General features: G+C 38.3%; 1 protein-coding gene and 1 pseudogene across 1 annotated transcript; one reads left to right on the plus strand and one right to left on the minus strand.

The window, feature by feature from the left end:
- The first annotated feature begins 2833 nt into the window (after positions 1-2833).
- On the plus strand, positions 2834-14189 carry LOC149001353 (F-box/kelch-repeat protein At1g55270-like). The gene is made up of 2 exons (XM_089138206.1): positions 2834-3177; positions 11899-14189. Exons 1-2 carry the CDS (start codon positions 3118-3120, stop codon positions 13147-13149), a joined length of 1311 nt encoding a protein of 436 aa, XP_088994332.1. The 5' UTR covers positions 2834-3117; the 3' UTR covers positions 13150-14189.
- A 3075-nt stretch (positions 14190-17264) lies between these two features.
- Positions 17265-19173, minus strand: LOC149001354 (cytochrome P450 89A2 pseudogene; annotated as a pseudogene).
- Between the last annotated feature and the right edge of the window lie 5808 nt (positions 19174-24981).

The raw sequence follows: 24981 nt of genomic DNA on the forward strand, positions 1-24981 counted from the left end.
GACATGGACCAAACCTCAGGGGGTTCAGATGAAAATTACCCGATTATAAATTATTGTGTGTTATATCAGAATAATACAAGTGCTATTAATCAAAAGTGAACGGTAGGAAACAGGAAGGTGTCAAAATGGGAGCGGATAAAAATCTGGTAAATGAGGGTTTAATTTTGTAATTATTAAACTTTAAATCCTTAAAAAGTAAAAATAAGAAATAGTGTTTACAACTAACTTTCAGCCATTTGATACTCAACTGTCCGATCTTATTTTGATTACGTGGCATGATCAAGACCATTGGCAGCAACCATCAACGAATGCTGCAAATAAAAATCCTTTGGCTTTCAGTACAAATGGTTTTTCGGTTTCTGCCCAAAAAGCTGTATTTTTGGGAACGAATATATAAAATTGATGCAAGGAGTCACTGATCGCCCAGTTCAACTTGAATGCGTAGCATTGTGTTGCCAACGGGCGCATTTGATCTCGACCGTCTGTCGGGCTTTCAACCACCTATGAGACGAATGGTCAATATTGAAATCTCGATCGAGATTTTGATCTTGACCTTTGGCAACTCAGTGCTGCTCGCATCAACCTGATCTGCAAACAAAATGGTAGAATATCAATTCTATCCTCCCACAACTCATTATAGCATCATAGCACATCAACCTGATCTTATTCAGTTCAGTTAAGATTGATTGGAATTAATCGAGATTGACCCCAAATCAACCTGATTCTAGAATTTGGACAACGAGCAACTACTCCATATACAATCAAGGATCATTGGACCCAAATGTAGTACAACAACAACTATAAGAAGCCTCATCCGACATCGATTACATGAATTATTGTCTTCCAATCAATTTTGTTTGAGGTCATGCTAAATACAAGGCCTAAGCAATGCATATATTTTCCCACCACTTTTCTTAAAGTTATCTTAAGTTTGCCCTTAGTTCTTCTAGTTCCTTTAATTTGTATTATATCATTTCTTCGTACAAAGACATTTATAGACCTTTGTTGAACATGGTTGTGTCACCTCAAATGACTTTCTCGTAACTTATCACTTTGGAAACAACTCCTAGCTCAACTCTACTATAATCATTCATTATTTTATCTTTCATAGTTTTGTCATTCATTTATTTTAGTATCCTCATTTTTGCAACACTGAATTTATCTATATGAATATTTTTAATAGCCCAACACTTTGCAGCATACATCATAGCTAGTTGAACGATGGTTCTATAGAATTTTCTTTTAAGCTTTACTGGAATACGTCGATCATACAAGATCCCGGATGAACCTTTCCACTTCATCTACCTTATTTTGATTTTTTGAGAAACATCATCCTCTATATCGTCTATTTTATTTATAATTGAACTAAAATACCTAAAATAGTTACGGGTTCAAAAAACCCTCTCTTGTAGTTCAAGAACATCATACCAAAAAAAAAAAAAAAAAAGAGTAGTTCAAGAAGAGAGTGAGATCCTTCCTCTTGTTGGTTGTCTCAGCTTTTTAACTAGATACCTTAGTAAATGAAGGGAACCAACCTCCTAATTTTTGGGTTGAAGGTCAAACCTGGTATTAAAAGCTATGGTATTGTTGTTTGTTGATCATGGTTTGAAATTAATACAATAATGGGTTTGGTACAATAAATTGAGGAGAAATAACTAATAAACAATAATTATCCTTCGCCATCAATGACTTTAGAAACGTAACGGATTAATGAAGCCATTAAGAACTTTTTTTTTTCCAGTAGAAGCCATTCTAAACTTGAGTTAGGTTCATAGCGTAAGCAATGCAAGATATTTTTTTCTTTGGACACTGAGGTTTGCTTGGGCCAGTTTACGTGCATTTTGACTACATTTTTAACAGTGTAATTTTTATATATAATTTAAATATAAGGTATGACTTTGTCATTGATCCCGAAAGGATTTAAACGGTTAACCTCATATTATGAGGCGTTGATCTGCTACTAGCTAAATAATCCCTCGAAGTACAGTGTAAGGAAATGTTATCATCACAGAGCCCATAAACTGAAGTCTCGTATAAGACAATAAAACGTTTGTAGGACCATAATGGGTCCTAAATTGAAAGCTCTTCCGTAGCCTCATTCTCACCAAATTTAGGATCGATTAGTGTATTAAGTAGAATGTGGATCATCTCCCCTGATTGGGAACACTCTGTGCTCTCCTCACGGCTCAATAACCATAAATTATGCGAGGCCCACAAGTAAAAAAAATTTCATCATCTAAACCTTGTGGTCTCCTGTAACTCATGATCAACAACCATCAGGGGGGCACATCAGGGGAGACGATCCGAACTCTGTTAACTGCACTTGACAATGGAGATGTTTGAATCCGTCAGACGTTTGAAGATCCAACAGAAATGAACGGTTACAAAATGACATAGTTGACAGAGTCTATGAGGAACCATGCACATTAGATCCACTACAGATTGTTTATGATTTTTGTTTTTCCTAACCCAACTCTAGAGTTGACCAGTTCCCAAAATAAAATTAGGGATTCTGGTCAGTGTTCTTGTTGTCTTGTGACAGGAGACTTGGGAGTAGATATAAAATCCACGATGTAAGTTATTATCATTTAATGAGTATTTAAAAATCTGTAATCAAGATTCATTGTCTCTGTTAAGACCGATTCAGAATCGGTAAGAATCATCACAAGAACTCTTTAATCTCAGTAGTAGACCTGAATTGAATCGGTTAAGATCCCGATTCAGATTTTTAAAACCCTGTAATTAAGATTTCTGTTGTCGGACATGTACACGAGAATCAAATTTTACTATTTAAAGGCTGAAGTGTTCAGAGAGGACATGGTGAAAGCAGTGGGTCCAGAAGTCCAGCCATAAGCTTCAGTTAAGAGAGAAGGGTTGCATTGCCCTCACGTTTTGGTTGATGTTCTTGATTGTTCTTACGGTGTTGTTTGTTGTTTGGATTCAAAGAGATACAGACAAGGCTTTTTTCCGTTTCTGGGTTTCTTGGTTTTAGGTAGAACTCACCAATTGAAGCACGAGAAGATCGATCCAGGTCTCCTGAGCAGCCGAGTTTCTTTAAGCCACTTCGCCTGATCCTGGGTTTCACAGTGAGTTTATAGATGAACTTGTTCTTCTGAGATGGAGGCTGTTGAAACTTCTTCGAATGTGGAAAGAGGCATCCGTATTCAAGCTCCACTGGTAAGTCCAGTTGACTGTTAACGTTACTCTCATTTGTTGCTTTCGTGTCTGTTATTCATCTTCCGAAGATACCCATATGCAATTGTGGTTGAATTTGTCGCTATTGAGGGAAGCTCTGGTATCTGATGTAGGTACATATTTGAAGATCTGCTGGGTTTTATTTTCCCGCTGATTTTACTTGATTATTACTAAGTTTTCTGGATTCGGGTTTCACTTCTATGGAAATTGAGGTGGGCAAGTGCTGCATTTTGTTTTGAATGTCTTGTTAACCTAGGGATTAGAAGTTGCCGGGTGGATTATGGAATTAGGTTCAAGTCAAATGATAAATTGTTTGGATATGAGATCTGTTGGTCTCGGAAGATGGTTGGCTTCCGTTTCATTGTTTGCTTGTGGGAGATGATTTCAGTGTGTTCGGTTGTTTTAAGTACGGAGGATGAGACCACCTGTGTCTGAAACTCTGAATCCCTTCGTTTTTTTGTTGTGATTCTAAAGTTTGAGGACCGCCTTCTCTCTCTCTCTCGCTTTATATATATTTTTTCCTTTTTCTTTGTTTGGTTCTTTTTGTCTCTTCAGGTGGGGTGGGTTGGGGGGGGGGGACTTCAGTTGTATTATGCATCTTGTTTGAAACAAAGTTTCCCACTTGTCATAGGCATGAGTATCTGCTTGGATTTGGTGCTCTGATACTGTTTGCTATTTTTGTGCTCATGGTGCCTGCTCCTCTAGGTGCACCTTTCTGCCTAAAATCCACATTCACGTTGAGGGTTCTTACACAGATGAATTTCAACTATTAGATTCTGGTTTCTGTTTTCATCTTGTTGACCCCATCATCATAATAATCAGAGCTGTTGGTAGGATATCAATTAAGGTCATGGTTCTGCTAAAAAGGTTATGGATACCATTTTGATGTACAGATGGATTTAATAACCTGTTTAAAGAATTTTCTGGGAGAGCTATCAATATTCATTTATCTGTATAAAACGATTCTAGAATTAGGACTTCAATGACACCTTTAAAACCTGGACTCTAATTATAGTTTGTGTTGCCTCCAAATCTGACATCTCGAGTGAACAACAGTGAAGCCTTGATGGACCGGGCTAAAACCTGTTCACAGACGAGCAGTGACTGCAGGCTGACCTGGTTGGTCAGGTAGCTGCCTCTGGTGAGCAAGTCAGACTAAGAAACATTATAACCTGGAGGTAGGGGTTTTCAAGAGCTCTGAGCTGAGCTGTGAAGAGAAAAAGGGAAGTAAATGAGCATTACCCTTGAATGAGGTAGCTAAGGGGTATATAACTTTGATCATATAAAAGTTGTTGGACGGTCCAGCTGGCGTGGATTGCCTCTTAGCTTGACACATGCCCCTTCGGGCATCAGTTCCTACCGGACATAACGGCCCCTGGAATCATGTAGCGATAACTCAGTGGGTTCATCATTTGCAGCGGATATAGTGCTGTTTTTCCTGCTCAAGGCGGTGCTAGATTGATGGATCCTTAGTAACGGTCCCAGGTGCTTCCAAGCTGATCAGCTTTTCACCGAGATTCATCCATACGTTTGTGCGCCTGGGAGAGGCATAAGTCTGGGTCATCGGGACGATTTTCTGATCTTCAATCATGTGCAGCCTTATCATTGTTCCGAAGTCTGGAGTGGATTTCCCCGTCCCCGAGCTTTGTCTTCATGCCTGGTCGGCTTCTGAGGGTGCACAGGGATCCAGGGTCAAGCCCCCTAGTCTGTCCTGTGTATAAAAGGTCAGTTGGGATTAACCTGGTCCATCCACTGGTTCGGGACTGAGCTCCAGTACTTGGTGTAGAATGGCACAACAGGTTGGTGAGGGGTGAGAATAGGACTTTAGTGACAACTTTAAAACCAGTACCATGATGAAAGGTTTGCAGACTTTAATTAAATAAACTAGTCTACAAATTGTAGCCTTTAAGAAATCTAATGTCCTGGACAGCCTTCTTTTCAGAGTGTAAACTTGGATAGAGACTGTCTTGACCTGTACTGCTCCGTCCACTACAAATAGAATAATTAAATAAAAGAAAAATTCAAATATCCCAACTGGCTGGCAGCCATATTTGGAACTTCAATCTAGGCCCATTACAAATAAAACTGTAAAAGTAATAAATCCAGCCCGTCTATTATTAAATTCGATTTTATTCCTGATGCATTGCTGCATGAAATATTCATAACACGTGTCTCAGTTACTAGAAATAAGTAACATTCATGCAAGAAATGAAAATTTGTTGGTGTGTGTCCTTGGGTATGAGGGTGGAGTTAGAATAACACTTTTCTGAGTATGAATGAGGATTCACTCCAAGTTCATTTGAGCTGATTCCATTGAAAATCTTCCTTTTACTGCAAAACGGCATCTGAATGTATGCGCACTTATAGAAGAAGAAAATGCCTTCGTAGAGGAGAAGCCAATAGTCCGAATTCAGATCCATTTTTTGCTTTTGGCCTCAAAAGATAAACTCTTGCAGGGGCCCATCCAAGCATGCTATTGGTATGTGGCCAACTGAACTACCCTTAGATGCGATTGTTCATTTCATCCTTACGTTGCTGTATCTGATGAGTCCCTCATGATTAGCAGTGGACTTTTTATCTGATTCTGACAGAACTGGTTTATATGAGGACCAAGGAGATCTAATTGGTATTGGAGCCTGGAAAGACACATAGCACATAAATGCACATTAATTTGCAGTGTGGGGTCCTGGCTAGTTTGTATACTACATTCTGTTTGTAAATGCCTTTCCTACTTTTTATGGCAATTTCATGTTCTAGCACAACAAAACTGTAGCTTCTGCCTAATTAGCAGGAGAATGAGTGTACGCAGTGCACCACCAATTATGGCTACCACCCTTTGAACCTCGCAGATTGCTGCAGTACTACTACATTGGAATTCTTAACCTGTGTGATATTGCAAATTCAGTGAGTTATTTATTGCTTAATACTTTCTTTATTAGATATCTGTAAGAAGTGCATCAAACATTAAATATTGCTGGCTTGAGTACAGGACAACTGTTTTTTTGGGTCTGATGGAAGAAAGTTGTGTTCACATACTCATTAGCTGGAATTATATGCTGAGAGTTAGTGGTTAGATAGATCTGATGTTAGACACTTAACCATGTCAGAGTCCACATTGGGACCTATGTTGCAGTGTTTGTCCTTTGCTTTTTTGAATTATTTTAATGGGGAACCGTTTATATGCTCTTATCTGCATTGTTTGTGTCAAAGTTAGTCTGGATCAAGTAACTATATATGTTGTTGCTGTATACTTTTATTAGGTACTTTAATGAAGTCCAGTTTCCATCCTCTTCCTTTTTGTGTGTGGTTTCTCATCAATGTGTATGCTTGGATGCTCAAAGTATATGCTTGCTGTTTGTATCTAGCCCAAATCTTATGATGGTGCAACTTAGATTCAACTTATTCTACCCCCCATAAGGAAAATGAAAAACAACTTAGGTGCAACTTGGAACTTCTTTTGTGTGCTTCTTGATGCTGTAAACATCAAGTAATTGTGTTTGGGCAATTGGTTTCACCACTTTCGTACAAGGTAAATATGTTGAGTTTTTCAATGCTTAAGTTCAATACTTGTCCCCCTGCCCCCACCCTGAGAGAGAGAGGAGAAGAAGAAGCTTAAGTTCGATTCCCATAAAAAGACTAATATTTCAGAAACAACCTGATTTGCTAATGAAGTGCAACCTGATTTGGTAATGAGGATTTGCTAATGAGGTGGTCAAATATTTATGTTCCATAGACTATTTAACAAAACCAAATAGAAAATGCACCAGAATCTATGAAGAGAAGAAAGAGAGAATGATGGGAGAGATTGCTGTGAACCAAGTAGTAGACTATTACTAAAAAGCAGTCTCATTCCTGATCCCAAAACAGAAGTCTCAGATGAAAATTTCACTAACCAAACATGCATTATAGGTTGCTGTGAACCAAGTAGTAGCATGAGGTTGCTGGGGACCGGACAGCACCATGTTGCTGTAGACTAAACATAAACCTAGTCCTAAATAGGAAAGTTACTTATACTAGGAAATGGCAACTAACTGGTAACTCCTACTGACAAGTAAAGACATTAAGTAATGAAGGAACCCATGATACGGACATTTCCCTTATTGTGGTACATATCTTAACAGGGTGAGACCTGGAAATTGGACTGCGATAACTCATGGCAACATTCTCAAGATGCTGGTATCTTCATAAAAGACATGACTTGAATTTGGACCTCAGGTGTGGAAAAATGAGATTTCCCACGCTACACATATGTTGATGTCAACAGTAATGTATAAAATCTTTATCTACCATTAACAAGTATATAAAAAAGGGTAAGTGGTTTACCCCTCAAACTGAACATGACCCATTTAAAAAATGGGTTTCCTGCATTGTGTCAGATTTACTCTCGTCAGGTCATGTTGGAAACACCACCACCGTTACATTTCCTTCTTGATGTACAATCGATTATACATGACTCAACATCTGCTTAATGAGAACTTTTCTCATCATCATCGTAGAATTTGCCATCATTCCAGGAATGCGTTGCTGGTTTTTGTATTCTGTATTCTTTTTCAGTTGAAAATAATTATATTACTAAACCCCAAGGGGAGAAAAAGGAGAAGAATGTACAGGGGGTTGGGGGCAGCCTATAATCTGCAAGAGGGAGGAGGTTGCAACAGTGAACCTAAGCCCTAGGTAATAACAATGTTCCTATTCCTTGGGGTGTCCAAAATAGGGGGATGGGGAAGCAACGATAGTCTAGAGGAAACATCAAAATAGATGGCTTTCCACCTAGAGTCCAAGGACCTACAGTGGAGGTCCATCTCCTAAAGTTGCACTTTCACCACAAATGAGACACTACAACACTAGACACCAACTTACTAGTGGTGTCACAAATGGAAGAGCCAAAGAGGATCTCAACAACCAAAACCAATCTCGAGTGAAGCCATAAGAGCGGCTGGAGTGGGGCCCAGTTGATGAGTTGGCTGTCTCCCTAATGGAACAAGAGAATGGACAAGTGAAGAAAATGTGGTCTACATCTTCAGTTTTGTTCCAATGGAGGATACAATTTGGGTTAGCGGGGATATGGCAGTGAACAATAAAAGATTGAGTGGGAGGCAAAAGTTAGGGTTATCTATAGGTTGAAGGCACATCTAGGGATGTGACCACCAAACCAGAGGGGAACAATGGACAGGTTGACCAGGGGTACGGGAGAGTAATGGGGGACATAATAGAAAATTAGGAAGGATAAAGAAGATAGTGGAAGAGAGGGAAACCTGAGAAGAATCAAACTTGTAGAGGGGAAAAGGGAGAAAAAGACCTATAGAGAAAAGAGGGGGGGGGGGGGGGAGGAGAAGGTTTTGTGCAAACATGCATACAATTTCAAGCATTGATTCATATTTTATATTTTTCCATTTAGCTGAATACAAACATTTAAATAATTTTTAAGATGTACTTCAATAAAAACTAGGATGCTTTACAATTTAAATTAACTTCCTAGGAACCTAGCCTAACTAGAATTCTGCTTACATGATTATCTCAATAAATAAAAAATAAAACCCCACATTATCTTTGAAACTCCCATGCAAAATGATATTTCTATTTTATTTCCTTGCATGCTGGACTTGGGGCTCATCGAATATGAAAAATAATCTCTGAAGTTGCTGTAGCTTGAACAGAACTGGTTGTGTTGCATCGGTTTATCCCTATCTTAATAAGAAAAGAACTTGTCCTTGAGTTAATAAAACAAGGGTTGATCTTGCATACAAGTTGTTTGTCTCAAGAAGGAAGAATGGTTTTTTTGAGTATGGGAATGAGGGGAGGTAGGGGTTGCTGATGACATAATCAATCACAGTGGTAATGAAAAAGTGAAGAACAGAATGTTGAGAAAGATCATAGAGGAGAAAGGTCATAGGAAGAAGAAGAGATTAGTGGAGGACAATAGAAAAGAAGGAAGATAAAGAAGATAGGGGAAGGGGAAACCCTGGGAAGAATTAAATTTGTAGCAGGGGAAGAGGAAGAAAAAGACTTGTAAACAAAAGACTCTCTTCGGACGGTCTCACTCACGTCTTGCCCCCCCCTCCCTTTCGTACCATTTTGTTTCCCTGCCTTAGGGGAGTCTTCGCTTCCTCTTCATCTTTTAATCTCTTAAGTTACTGTTCCAAGCTGAGGAGGAAGCGAAGACTCCCGTAAGGCAGGGAAGCCAAATTGTACGGTCAGAAAGGGGGGGGGGGGGAAGGGCCAGATGTGAGTGAGACCGTCCGAAGAGAGGGATGGGGAGTGTGGGGGGGGGGGAGAACCAAACAACATTGGAGATAAAGGCAGAGAGAGGCGTAGACTTGGAAAAGCAGGAGGCGTAGACCAAGCAGGGTCCCAGCAGATAATAGGGAGTACGAAGGGGTGCTGAGGGTCAAGCTAGAAAGAGGTAGTGGAACCATCAGAGATGATGATAGAAGTAGCAAAGAGAGTAAGAGAAGTTTTCTCCATACCCAGGAGGGTTCCTGGGGATTGGTAGCACACCAGATTGAGTCAGTTTTCAGGAGAAGGGAGTAGACCTAGTTGACCAGGGTGGAGTCATGCTTGGTGCATCTCTATTATTTAGCATAAAGATATTTTTCTTTTTCTGCTATTAGCTAAGTTGTTGTGAATCTAAAGAGTAAATTTCTAGTTATTTGCATTTTGTGTTCCTTGGATGCTTCATTTGCATTGATACACTGAATCAGAAATCTCCACGAGTACTTCTCCAAAATGCTTAGTGTACCATTGGCTTTTTATTTCTCTTGGCTGGTAAATGCCAATTTTTTCATGAATATCTAGCAAAAATCAAACCTAAGATTTTCTTCCTGGTTGCTCCTTGCTCCCAAGAAGCTTGCATATTAGTTGATATGGCATATTAAGCTCTTTTCAGAAATAATTTTACTGCTCTCTTGACTCAACAACCATGATTAGTTCCTTCTTATTCGGAATACTTAATTAATTCCTACTTACTGGAATATATTCGGAATGAATTGATTTTATCTTATTAATGGAATCTGGCGTTCATCTACGAAAAAATGTGATAGACTTTTCCAGATTCCTAAGGGGAGAAACTTTGATAGTTCTGTTCGGGATAGTGTGGTTTAATAAAGTCTCTAATTGTATTAAGTTGTTAACCATAAGCTATGTTTACAAATGCACTGGTTAAGCACTTTTAAGTGTTTCACGGAACATCTTCCTAAATGGCTGATTCACTGATACTCTGATAGAACGGGCAGGGGAGGCATTTTCTGAGAGAGACGAGAGAAGCAGAGGCGTCAGACTCTGTCCAAGCTTGAAACTGAATGTTTTTATGTAATATAACAAGATAGGGTAGTTTGCGAGAATATCAACTCAATAGAGTTTTTACTAAATAATAATATAGCAACCTATACTACTCTGGTGTTAATAAGAATTTGACATTTTGCTATGACACCGTGCACATAGCAAGTGAAAAGAGTATTTAGCTGCAACTGGATCCTGTCCTCACTCTGTTCCATTTTTTCAGAACCCAAGTGTAACCCCATGGTACTGTGGAAAAAGCTACCCCGATGTGACTTAAAAGTTGGTTGGGTTGGCTTTGGACCTGACTTGGCTCACTCCCCAAAATGGTTATGCTGCAATAGCCTTTTAGAACCCCCAAAGAATAAGTTGAAATTTGTGGTGCTGTTGTGGCAGAGTATGAGAATGAAATGGTGGGACTTTGTAAACTTTTTTGGGAATGGTATCAATGTCTTGTGCTGTTATTGTTGTGTGTGGACTAGTGGTTGGAGCGAAATTCATTGCTGGTGGTCTCCATCAATCTCTTGTGAGAACTCTTCAGTGTTGCTATTGGACTGCTTTTGAAAGCAACTTATGTATAACTTATTCTGCTATCACTCAGTGGGTCATCTACTTCAGTAATCAGTTTGTGTCAATAAAGCTTTTCTTGATATTTGGAACACCCTATAAAGTTCCATTTTGTCTCATTCTCAAGTAGTGCTAGTGAATTAACCAGCTACAAGGTATGTGAGAATCCTCTGTAAACTTAGATTAGTGTGAATGGCCCCGGCTCCTAGCAAGCACCTGAAAGTTATGAGCAGCAGTTACTGTAGATTGCTTGCCTACAATTAACTTCTACCTATGACTTAGAACAGCTCAGGATTTCAGTACCAACTCTTTTGATCTTTCAAGGTATTCATGAATGATCCTAAATTATTTCTGTCCGAGTACAAAGAGGGGTTGAGAGAGTGGCTGGGAGGATGGGGATAGATAAGAGTTGAGAAGAGAAATTTCCTGTGTCATGTAAGTATATAAAAAATAGTCAAAGTTCATCCATGTTTAATATGGTGTTGCTTTTTCTGCTTCATTCGTGCTCTTCTCAAGTAGAACTAAAGATGCACCTCTATGCTTCTCCCTTGGCCTCTGATCATCCATAAAATTGAGTTTCTAATGCATCCAGCTCTGAACTCTGTTATCTGACCAAACTGTTTAGAGGCCTGCCTCCCAATCACACTAGTTTGTAAGAAATTGGGTCATACTATATAGGATACTCTGAATTGTCTTTATTTATTTGCGCTTCTTGCTCTGGGTTCTTTTCCAGGCAGCCAGTATTGATGAGTTGCCTCTCAAATTCTCTTCATGTATCTTTGCTATATTTTCAGCATGTTTCTGGTTATCTATCAAAACTGGGGAAGCAAAATTTGGTTCTTACCATGGAAGTCATTGCAGGTGGACTCCGTTTCATGCTATTGCAGAGTAGATTCAGGCTTAAAAACAGTTGCCGGGGCGAGGAAATTTGTCCCTGGAACAAAACTTTGTATACAGCCTGATATCAAGACTCATGCAATCAAGAGCAAGAACTCCCGCAGGGAAAGGAGCAGAGTCCAGCCTCCCCTTTTGCCTGGCCTTCCTGATGATCTCGCCATTGCATGTCTGATCCGGGTTCCACGTGTTGAGCATAGAAAGCTCCGGCTAGTTTGCAAGAGGTGGTACAAGCTTCTTGCTGGTAATTTCTTTTACTCGCTTAGGAAGAACCTGGGGATGGCAGAGGAGTGGGTTTATGTTATCAAACGAGAGCGCGATGGAAAGATATCATGGCATGCTTTTGATCCTACCTATCAGCTCTGGCAGCCGCTTCCCCCGGTTCCTGTGGAGTATTCTGAAGCCCTGGGATTTGGCTGTGCAGTTCTGAGCGGTTGCCATCTCTATTTATTTGGGGGCAAAGATCCACTTAAAGGATCTATGAGAAAGGTTATCTACTACAGTGCCAGGACAAACAAATGGCACCGGGCACCAGAGATGCTTCGGAAACGCCATTTTTTTGGTTCTTGTGTGATTAATAATTGCCTCTATGTAGCTGGGGGAGAATGTGAAGGAATCCAAAGAACCCTGCGGTCGGCTGAAGTTTATGATCCCAACAGGAACAGGTGGACCTTTATTGCTGATATGAGTGCTGCAATGGTGCCCTTCATTGGGGTTGTTTATAATGGAAAGTGGTTCCTAAAGGGGCTTGGTGCCCATCGTGAGGTTATGAATGAAGCCTACATTCCTGAAACCAATAGTTGGGCCTCAGTTAATGATGGAATGGTTGCAGGTTGGCGCAACCCCAGCATATCTTTGAACGGGAAGCTCTATGCATTGGACTGCAGGGACGGTTGTAAGCTAAGAGTCTACGATGGAAACACAGATTCATGGAACAAGTTCATAGACAGTAAGCTCCACCTTGGAAGCTCACGAGCTCTGGAGGCTGCTGCACTTGTCCCCCTGAATGGGAAGCTTTGCATCATCCGCAACAACATGAGCATCAGCCTGGTTGATGTTTCTAGTCCTGATACACATGTAGAGACTAACCCTCATCTTTGGGAGACTATTGCAGGGAAGGGCCACTTTAGGACTCTTGTCACCAACTTATGGTCCAGTATTGCAGGTCGAACTGGTTTAAAGAGTCATATAGTGCACTGTCAAGTGCTTCAGGCATGAAAACCGGTTGAAGGCTTCCAAGGAATCTGAACTCCCTTCTTATTAGGTTCCTCTATTCCATTATTTCATCACAATGAGGTCTTTTGCATCCAAACCAGTATGCTCCTTCTGGCAGTCTGTATCCGCTTTGGTGAGATTGAATCATCAATTTCTGTGGTTGAGAATGGAAGAGGATGCACGACACTCATACTAAATTAGATGGGGCTCCAATTTTCGTGTCAAGCTTGGCAATGGAGACAGTGAATACAAGAGCTATCGACAAGAAAAAGCAAGAGGGGTGGGCTGAGGGATCATTTTCGGTTGCAGCTTGCAGCCTTGACAGACTGTGAGAAGAGATTGATGAAGGCATGGGCATAGAAGCCATGTTGAAATTTGATTCAAGGAAGTCCAAAACATTCATGGGTCACATTGCACCTATCAAAATTGTGGCTTGATGTTTGCTGTCTTCTTTTGTTAGGATTATACTGTAGTATCATGTACTCTTATGTAATGCTTGTGAATACAGTGGGATATAGAAATCAGCAAACGAATCATATGCATGGATACATTTGGGCTCAGCAATCGATTGGCATGACCTAAACCTGCTCCCATGGTTTTAAGAGCACAATAGACATTCCGACAGTGGCCAATTCAGACTCATTGGTCAGGTCAGAGTTGGTCGGCAATCAGCTAGATTCTGCCCTAACCCTAGAACTGCAGTAAGGAGTTCAAAAACCATGAACCCTTCTGAGTTACTTGCATGTCTTTCCTGGTGGATTTTTACCATAAAGAGCAAATTTGTATTGGATTTAATGGTTGGTGGATGTTACTCTCTACCTTAGAAAGAAACTTAAAGTTGTGTCTGTGATGGACGTTGAATTAGGTGATAATCTAAGGGTTGAGTCTGGAAGGGCAAATTGTGCTTGTGCTGGTTTTGGGATGATTCCCCATGAAAACCATGCCAGAAAGGGTGAAATTCTCCTTCCCATGGGTGATGGTTGCAGAACTCCAGGATGAGCTTCATTATTTGGGTTGAATCGGATAATTTGAAAGTGTTCTAACTTCCCTCCTCTGATGCAAGTTAACCCTTCAGTGCTGGGGAAGTGGTCTTAGATATCAAGGCTTTGAAAGCCTGGAACTTTATACATGTTCAAAGAAAATATTAACATTACAAAATAACATTTAATATTTGTAATATGTAATTTAAATTCATCATTGAATCAAAAGAATCTTGATGGATTTGAACCACCATCTCTTGAAACTTGCTCATGTTTCAAGTGCTCTACCAATGGAGCCAAAGATCCATAAAATAGAGTTGTCGTGTCAAATAACTATGATACAAACAAATTATCAGTACTAAAATTAGAATTATAAAAACATGAATGAAGTTAATTAGTTGGCAGTAAGCATGGAAGGGTTGCTTGTATTTCCAATGATGGTAAAAGAAGTAATTCTGATCTCATTTTCTGTTCAGGTAGGAATCAATAACAAAAGAATTATTACTGACTGGTACTAAAATCTTTTAGGATGATTAGTATTTTGCATTGTACTTTCACATTATAGTACAAAATCACTGGAAAACATCATGCATTTCCTTAAATAGAATTACAGGAAATAACAATCTTAGGTAAATTTAAGAAAGCAAAGGAAACAATTACATCATAGGTACTTGTTATCAAAGAATTGATTGGATGACAATAGTTCAGATACAGAGTAATGTTGAACAGATGTTCATATCAATCTAAGATATTTCAATAATTAGAAATGCTGTGAGAAAATGTCAAATAGAGATATGCATAGTTGGAGAAAAGATGAAAGTAAAATAGGAGATAATACTCAAGAAATCATTCACATAACAAAGAAATATAAATTTATGTGGTTGAATTTCTAGCAAATATCCACTAGAGAAGACAATATAAGTTTGTCATGGAGTTAGCACAATAATACAAGTTTCAAGGAATTCTCTCAACCCAAGGCCCAATTTCACCTAGAACCTCACAATAGCATAAAAAAACAAAAATTAACTTCAAGAGAGAATATTTTTCAAACTAGCTCAATGCGTCCTAGATGTGAAAACAAACTCCTGTGGTTATTTTATATAAACATCTTTTGATAATGTACTATTTAAGAAGACATTTTTTACATAAAATTGATGCATGGCCATGATTTTGAGAGTGCAATAGTTAACAATGTTCGGATGGTGGCTAGTTTTACAACTAGATTAAATGTTTCCTGAAAGTCCACTTCTACTTGTTGGTTAAACCCCTTGGCAACTAATCATGTATTGTATTTATCAATAGAACCATCATTTTTTATCATGATCTTTAACACCCATTTACAACATATAATATTAATATCCTTGGTGTACGGCACGAAATCAAAGTTTGGTTGTCTATCAAGGCCTTATTTTGTTATTTTGTTGCATCAATCTACTTTGGGTCTTTTAAAGCCGATCTATAGGTTTTGGGTACAGTTGGGATGTTGAAAATAACGGTAAAAAAAATTTGTGGTATTTAGTGTCTAATTGAGACTAGGGAGAAAAGGTTTTTTGGCTTGGTGAATGGGTTTTACTTTCATTAACCATTGGATGAGATGATTGAGTTGTGGTTGAATCATAGGTGATATAAGAGGGGTAGAAGATGGAGACATTTGAGGTTGGGTTTAGTTAGAGGTTTATGTTGGGTATTTGGTGAGGACGGAATAGAGTCCGGATCCTCACCCCGTCGGGGAGCAGTTTACATTTGAGGTTGGGTTTAGTTAGAGGTTTATGTTGGGTATATGGTGAGGACGGAATAGAGTCCGGATCCTCACCCCGTCGGGGGAGCACAAACTGCTCCCTGACGGCTTCCCAACCACACAAACACGTGGGGCCCACAGGTGAAAATTTGAAGTTTTTTTTTTAAAATTTTTTTCAAAAGTGTTTTTCACTTGTGGGCCCCACGTGTTTGTGTGGTTGGGAAGCCATCGGGGAGCATTCTGTGCTCCCTTGACGGGGTGAGGATCCGGACTCGACGGAATAGGGGTTGTTTTTTTTATGGGTGGGTGGGTGAAATAGGTTAAGAAGAGTGTCTAATGAATGGAGGTGCACCCAGTAATGCTAGGTAGAGCAACATATTCGATAAAGGTGGTTGAATTTGTAGCGTACATCAACTGGCGAAGACAATAATATAGGTTTGTTATGGAGTTGGTACAAGAATACAATTCTCAAGAAATTGTCTAAATCCAAATTCCAATTACACACAGACCTCACAAAAGCATAGAAAATAAAAAATTAACCTCAAGAGAGTATTTTTCAAACTACTCAATGCATTTCACTTGTTCTTACTTACATTAATGTGTGTGCCTTATTTATAGAATACATTCCTAAGATGGATTAAAACATATGGTAGAAATAAGCAATTACATTTGCTACATGGTACTTACTATTAGCTCCTTTATCCATTTGTTAACATTCTTCATCACTCTGATTGGGTTTTGTTCCTTATTGTTACAAGCTTTAGAGTTTCTTTCCGACCATATAAAATAACAGGTTATTATGAATACAGAAAAGAAAAAAAGAAAAAAATTCATTTTTTAAAGAGTTCCTTATCAAATCCTGAATTTGAGTAGAATTGCTTCATATTTGTTTGAAATAAATTACAAAAAAGGTCAAATTCTCACTTTAGCCCAGAATTATACTGAAAGGATTTCATCTTTTGCTTTAAAAGTATACAAAACATGAGTACATATAGGTTGATCATAAAACAATGGTTGGTGGACCACAATTATAATCTGAAATTAAGATTTCAAGGAAAATCTCTCAATAAAACTAAGTCAATGCTTCTTCTTCGTATAAAAGTCATTCAAGTGGCTTGTACTCCAACAGTATTATTGAAAACCTTCTCAATGTCAACTTTGTATCGTCTTCAAGTCTTCTTTTAATGACTTTATGATACAGTGATTGAAAAAAATGGAGTTTTCTTTCCCTCATGCATGAAGATGATTGTCCCACCACCCAAGCCCCACGGTTCACAAACACCTCATAGGTATTTTTGTATTCCGTTGAAATAACAATTTTTTTTCAAGAACACGTAGTTTATAATTTATATTAAGAATTACATATACTACAGAAGCATCGAATCCATGACCTCTTTATTAAGAGGTGTTAGTCATTATTGAGAACTACGTACCTTTGATGATAAAACAACTTTATAACTTCTTTTTATTCCATCATATAGATTAGATATATAGTAGATTAGATAATTATAATTCATAGCTATTAGCTCCTACAGTAGATGAGAAGATTACAGAAACAAGTTGAAATGTCATTCTATGATCTTGGAGAGATCTGAGCTTTCAATGGGTTTTTCATCACAACTGTGAACTCTTCTTTCTCTGTCAAGTCAACATTATCTCCATCCACAGCCACCCATTTGAAATCTTTGATCAAATTCGCCACAAAATACTCCAGATGCAGCATGGCTAGTCGGAGCCCAGGACAAATCCTTCTCCCTACACCAAAAGGCATCATCTTGATCTCTTTTCTCCCTGTAATATCAAATTCCTCTGCTTCTGCTCCTTCATCACCTAAGAATCTCTCAGGTTTAAACTCCATTGGGTCTTTCCAAATCTTTGGATCCCTACCCATCTCAGCAACCATAAAGTTTATGGTAGCTTCCTTTGGTATCAAATGCCCATCCAACACAACATCTGTGGTGACAGCGTGTGGCAACACAAAGTGCCCTGGTGGGTGACGCCTCAGCCCTTCCAACACAACAGCTTTCAGATAAGGCATCTTCTGCAAGTCCTCTTCACTGACCTCTTCTTCACCTGCTACACCTTTGATCTCACTGTAAAGCTTCTCTTGGATTTCTGGGTTCTTCACCAAATTCGCCATTATCCATTGTAATGCTGTGGATGTTGTGTCTGTGCCAGCATTCAGAAACTCTGAGCAAAGGCTCACAATTTCTTGGTCAGTGAGCTTTCTTTCTTCAGCTCCATCTGGGATTTGAAGATCCACTAATGTGTCAACATAAGGCATGGAACTGGATTCATCTGGGACAAGTGGGTTCTGCTTTAATTCTCGGCGAGCTTTTATCAATGGAACCTCTACATCAACTTCTCTGCGACGCAGTTCCAGCAGCTTGAGCCATTGTTTTCTGAAGATGATCTTCCCAATCTTGGGAAAGAAAGCAAGAGCATTCAATCCGATGAAATTTATGAGAATGGACCTCTCAACATCTTCAATCTCTCTGATGGTTTTCTCATCAACATTCTCACCAAAGCAAATAGAGGCCAGCAAACAGAACATGGCGTATTGGAAGTGTTTCATCACATCCACCACTGGTTCTCCTGACTTGACATGGTATTCGAGCCTTGTGGTTAATATGTTCAAAACCCATTTGCGGGTTTTAGCAAATGACTTTACCTTGGAAGGGTTGAAGAATTCCAAGGTAAGGTTCCGTCGAAGAGTTCTCCAGAGAGGACCATAGGCAGCAGATGTGATGTTGCGTTGGTTACTAGTGATGATACTGTTGGATGGAGGTTCTGGTGGACGATCAGCAAATGTTGCACCATTTTGGATAAGGGCTTGATGGGCAAGAGAAGGAGATGAGATGAAGATGATAGGTTTTGAACCAATGTATAAGGTAATCATAGGGCCATATTTGTGTTTTAGGTTGCAGAGGATTGATTCAATTTCAGAGAAGGGTTTGTAGAGCCAAAAGAAGCTGCCTATGATGGGTAGCTTCAAGGGTCCTGATGGGAGAGAAAGCTTCTTGGGTTGCTTGGTTTCTGTGGTGGAGGAAAGGAAAGCTAGTGTGAATTTGATGGCCACACAAAGGAAAATGGAGAAGAGGGTGATGAACAACCAGAAACCCATATTGGATTACAAACAAGTGCATGCAATGAAGTTGAGAAGAACTGTCTATTACTTTTAAACTAGATGGTAATGCAGTAATGGTGTTAAAAGCTGTGGTTGAGGAATTGAAGACATTAATGTTTTCTGGGTAGTAGATTTGAAGGGATAATGGATGGTGGAGGATAAATAATGAGCCACATAAATTTATAGAGCTTTCTGCATATGCAAGTGCAAGTGGAGCTCCTGCAAGCTCCTGCAACCATCATGAATCATGACATATTATTGTGCTGTGGACCTGTGGCTTCTAGAATGCACAGATCATAAAAATGTCTTCTAGAAGATTGAGGATCCTTGCTGTCTACTGCCAAACATCTAGAGAACCTCATATATGTATATTTCAAAACCATACTTGATGGAGATGTTGAAATATTAGGAGCACCATGACATGATAAGATTATGGTATAGTGAAATACTTTAAACATTGCACGTAAGCACTCAAAATTAATGACAATTGTTCTCGAAGCCCATTCCTTTATTTTTTTTCCTTTTGATTCCATGAACTTCCATGCCCATTTCGAAGTGTACATTATCTCATCTTCTCTCTTAAGTGACTAAGTCTGTCTTAGATCAAGAGATGAAATTCCTTCTTTCATGTCCATTCTCCTTTCTTCTTTAATAAACTCTATCTCCCATTAGTCTCCCAATTCCATCCCTTCTGTGTTATTTGATTATTATTTTTATATATCTTTAGATTTTAGTATTAAGAAGTTTACTGAATGTAGATACATCTATATTTTTTTTGGGTGAAAGGTAGGTATATCTATATATATTCTTGCATTGTATGTAGTTTATTCATTATAATGTTTTGTTGTAATCTTTACTCTTTCATTTTAAGTTAGTTTTTTACTTATTATAATATTTTATTATAATCTTCTAGATAGACTAGTTTCTTCACGAAAAAAGCACTCATTCACGCATTTATATGCACAAGTTTTTGAATAATATTGATGCGAATATTCACACAAATCTAAACTAAACACCCCATGCCTTTTTTTTGGTAGAGTAAACACCCCATACTAGATGCTTAGATAAAACTGTGTCTAATAAAGTATAATTACATCGATTGTCTTTTATTTTATTTTATTATTTTTTTCTTTTTAGGATTGATAATTTTTATTATATGAAGCGGACTATTATATATATTATCGGGAGTGTCAAATCCGTGACTTCTTCATAAAACTGATTAAGCAATGGCTTTCATTATTACCATTTTTTTTTTTAATAGAAGATGAACCATGATTAAGGATTAGAAAAATACTAATCATACGATTAGAATAAAAAAATGCAAATCATCTAATAATGCATTTGATGTGATTTTTTTTAAGAGCATTTGGTGGGACTTGAACATGTGAAAACTGAAGCTTTGATGAAAATTATTGTATCCGATCAAAGTAAAAGAAATAAATATGCAACTTTTATACATTTGAATGGAGATATTAGAGGAATAATCAAACCCACAATTTCTTCTCTAAGAAGTATTGGTGTTATCAATCGAGCAATACTGTGATGGTGCCAACTGTGTTTTCCACGTTCTATTATTTGGATCGTGTATAAGATTCTCTTAGGCATCGTTTGTTTGTTGAAATAAAAGTGGGGTGATAAAAAGTATGAAAAAATAAAATTTTCAATGAAATTTCAAAAGTATAGTTTATTTGGTTCACGGGGTGGGAAAGTTGGGCGATTGTCTAGTGAGGTGGCATTCTCACTTTTCCACCCCATGCCTTTTTAAAACCCGATAAAATAAGTGAAAAAGTGTGGAAAATAAGAAAGTGAGACCTACATTTAACACTTTTCTACAAAATTTATTCTTTTCTATTTTGTTCTTTCTCACTCCATTACATGAGTCCGGATCAACACCCCGTCAGAAGAGCACTCTATGCTCACCGACGGCTTTACCACCACAAAACATGTAGGACCCACATGTTAAAAATAATAATCATCTAACCCCTGTGGGCCTCCACACGTTTTGTGGTGGTAAAGCCGTCGGGGAGCACAGAGTGCTCTCTTAACGGGGTGCTGATCCGGATTCACATTTTTTTTCCACCCTACCTTTGCAAACAAACGTGCCTTAAAAGTTTTCTGGGTTCTCTCTCTCGGGATCAGACAACTTGTTGGAAAAAGTTGTTTCATGGAGCAGACTTGAATAATGCGCAACACTTACTACCAAAGGTCGAGATTAAAATCTCGACTGAATGAGATTTTACTGTTTAGTAGGACAAACTTGAATGCTGTGCATTTAATGCACAATACCTATTGCCGATAATCGAGATTAAATGTCAATCGTCGAAATCTCGTCCATTGACAGCTCACTAGTATACATTAAATACGCAACACTGAAGTTCAACCAGTGGTGGATAAGTAGGAGGCAATTGTTTTCTTGTAGAATTTCTGTGGGAGTTTACGAGGTGGACTCATGATTTTGTTGGTTTGTCTGACTCCTTGGTTTGTCTGACTCCTAGATATGAGTGCCCTTTTATTTGATCGGCTACGAAGAACCGGGCATCTAATCCTCCTTTTACGTTGGTCGGATGCAATAATTTTCATCAAAGCTTCAGTTTCACATGTTCAAGTCCCATCAAATGCTCTTAAAAAAAAATCCCATCAAATGCATTATTAGATGATTGGCATTTTTTTTATTCTAATCGTACGGTTAGTATTTTTCTCTATCAATCAACCTCTATCCCTGGATGAGATTAAACAGATAGTTTTTAATTTTTCTCCCTATAAGTCTCCAAGATCGGTTTTCAGGTATGCTTTTACAAAATTTATTGGAAAATTATTTATGAATATATTGTTAGCTTAGTGACCCAATTCTTTACTAACTACTATCTTTTCTTTGGGTTAACAATTTACGGTTGGTACTTATCTCGAAAGAAAAGAATGCCTCCAAAGTTCAAGAATTTAGACCAATTAGTTTATGCAACGTTAGTTATAAAATTCTTGCCAAAATGCTGGCTAACTGACTTAAACCTCTGGTTAACAAAATTATTTCTCTATTACATGGGGCTATTGTACCAAAATGACAAATCCCTGATGATATCAATACAACAGATAAAATCTTCCATTATTTAAAACATAAGAATTTTGGGAAAATAGGGAAATAGGGTATGTGGCAATCAAACTTGATTTTTCCAAAGCCTATGATTGTGTGGAATGGGGTCTTCTCCTCTCCATTCTAGGCTCCCTAGGATTTGGTAACCATTTTGTTCACACACTTCTCTCCATTATAACATTTTCAATAAAACTTAATGGTCTTCCTTTGATATTTTTACACCCTCCAGAGGGCTTAATAAAAGTGTCCCTTGAGCCCATACCTCTTTATTTGTGTGATGGAAGTTTTATTATGTATCTTGACTTTCTTTAGAGATCTAAACTGGTATAAAAGAATTAAGACCGACACCCCAGAAATAGGTTAATTGTAAGTTTCTGGGGCCTAAGCTGTTCTTTCATCTCCCCCTCTTGAACTCCTTGCTACTTCCCCCTTTTTTAGTGCTCTTTGTAATCTTCTCTTGTTGTTTTGCCAATTGCTTTTAATATATTATTTATTCATAAAAAAATTAAAAAAATAGTCTCAACTCCTTTAAGATTACTCATATTTTTTTTTGTAGATGATGTTTTCTTATTCTTCTGTATAACTTACACACTATTATGGATGCCCACAATCTCTTTTCCAGTTTATCTAGACAGCAAATCAATTTCTCCAAACGTATATGAAATCTAGGATTTCAAACAACAGGATTTCTAACACCGAAGATAGATGGACTTGCTCACTTCTCTGCAACTCAAAAATTTGTTCAAGGAAAGCTGCTATCTCTCTTGTCTCTCATCCTCATATATGTGCAGTTAAGCATCTGAAGTGGGGTTCATTTTTTTCGTAAGAAATTCAAACGACATTCAAAGTATAAGATGTTCTTTTGGCGAGTGCTTTTTGAATAGTCTCCTGACAAATACCGGTGCAAATGGATCAAAAAAAAATGAAACTCTCTCTGGCATATTTTATTTGACTGTGAAACATCAAAACATGTTCTATTCATTGTTAAGAGGTTTGCATTGCATGGAGTTCTAAAGTTTCTTGGAAAACCTTGCAAATGAATTGGATATTTTAATTTTGGCAATTAGTTTCTATTATATATGGCACTATGGCAGGTCACATAACCAATGTGTTTTTTTCAAAAACAAAGGTCAATCCTGAAGTTACTTTGAAAAATGTTTTTAATTGGATTTCTGTATTGCATATATCATTTCCAGAGGTCTCTTAACTCTCCACTCTATTGCATTTCTTCTCCCGTGTAAGACACCATCCTCTCCCCCCCCAAATTGGTCATAGATTACTAACAATGTTTTAATTGTTGTAGGGACTCAACTACCTGGATTAAGAGACTAGGATTAGGAAATTGCTTGGGTGTTGCGCAATTATTGCACAACACCTACAGCGAACGGTCAAGATCTCGACCATTTGCAGCACAATGCTGCGCATTAACTGCACAATACTGAAGTCGAGCCCCTAAAATTATCACTCTTTTTAGAGGTTGGTGCTCTAGTGCTGCGCAATTAATGTGCAACTAATTGCGCAGCACTGAGCTGCCTACGGTCGGAATTTAAAGTGGTGGTCGACCACCCGTTTTTTTTTTAGGTTTCATTTGGTGTAGTTTAAAAAAAAATTTTTAAAATGAGTGGTTGAGATTTACTAGAATTGATCCTCACCATTCGCAACTCAGTAATGCACATTAATTGTGCACCACAAATAAAAAATAATAAAATATTTTTAAAAAATAACCCCGTCACCCTAATCCTGTGGACCCCCTATAATTCATGGTCGACAGCCGTTCTTGAATACAAAGTGCTTCCCATCAGGAGAGACGATTTGGACTCTCAACCTGATGATTCATCCCTACACCCTTAGAAGATACTTAATTTTGCTCATACATGTTTTCATGCCAAAGAAGGTGTCCTATATTATCGCCCTAATATTTCGGTTAAATAGAAGCAGGTGAGAGAGAACAAAATTTAAGATACATACCATTTCTGCATTACAAAATAATATTAGACAAAGGATCTTCTAAGCAAGTGACTTTGAGGAGCGCATCAAATATCAATGCAGAGAGCGTGAAATGGTTTCATCACATATGAAGGGGCAACAGGTTCATTTCATCTGAAGAGGACAAAAAGAAAGAAAGATAATGCTAGCATACTCTCCTTGGTTTCTTAGAGAACTTCTTTACCCTAATACACTTTAACAGCAAGAACGGTAAAGGCTGAATTCCCTAGTGATATATCAAAACTAGAACCATACGGATCTCTCTCTTTCTTATCTATTTTTAGGGTAAACAATTCATACTACAGAGACAGACAGACAGACAGACAGACAGACAGACTGGGTAGAGAGAGAGAGAGAGAGAGAGAGAGAGAGAGAGAGATGCTAGATTGGGTAGGCCTTGAGATCAGGAAAACCCAGTCCAATTGCTGGTCGAAATTTCTTATTTGCCTTAAAATGCAGCTCATTGAACATGCTCTGTTTTCAAGATCACAAAATCATCCCAGACTACTCAACAATGCTATGAGTACCTACTTCTTGTGCAAGTGACAATAGTTGTACTTCAACCTCGTTCACAACCCTCAGTAGAATCTCGTTTATGGAAAACCATCTGCTGGCTTCATCTCCTCTTCTGCTCTCAGTGTTTTAAGTGATTTGAAAGCTCAATTCTGTAATACAGGACCAGGAGGTCCAAGGGACCTCATTGCCCTGATATTGTTGTTCTGCTTCATGGATGCTAATCTCACACTTACGCAGAAACACTCAATCAATTTTCATGCAGGTGATTCAGCACACTCATCAGTTCCAGTCAAGGTTTTTCATTATGTTGCTTGCAGTATAAACTACAACAATTGAAATGGGGAAGGAAATTTGTTGCCTCTTCCTGCTGCAACAAAATAACCTCAATGCATTAACTTTT

Source organism: Hakea prostrata, chromosome 10 (genome assembly GCF_041222555.1).
Source record: "Hakea prostrata isolate BN-2017 chromosome 10, UWA_Hpros_2, whole genome shotgun sequence".
Taxonomy (NCBI): domain Eukaryota; kingdom Viridiplantae; phylum Streptophyta; class Magnoliopsida; order Proteales; family Proteaceae; genus Hakea; species Hakea prostrata.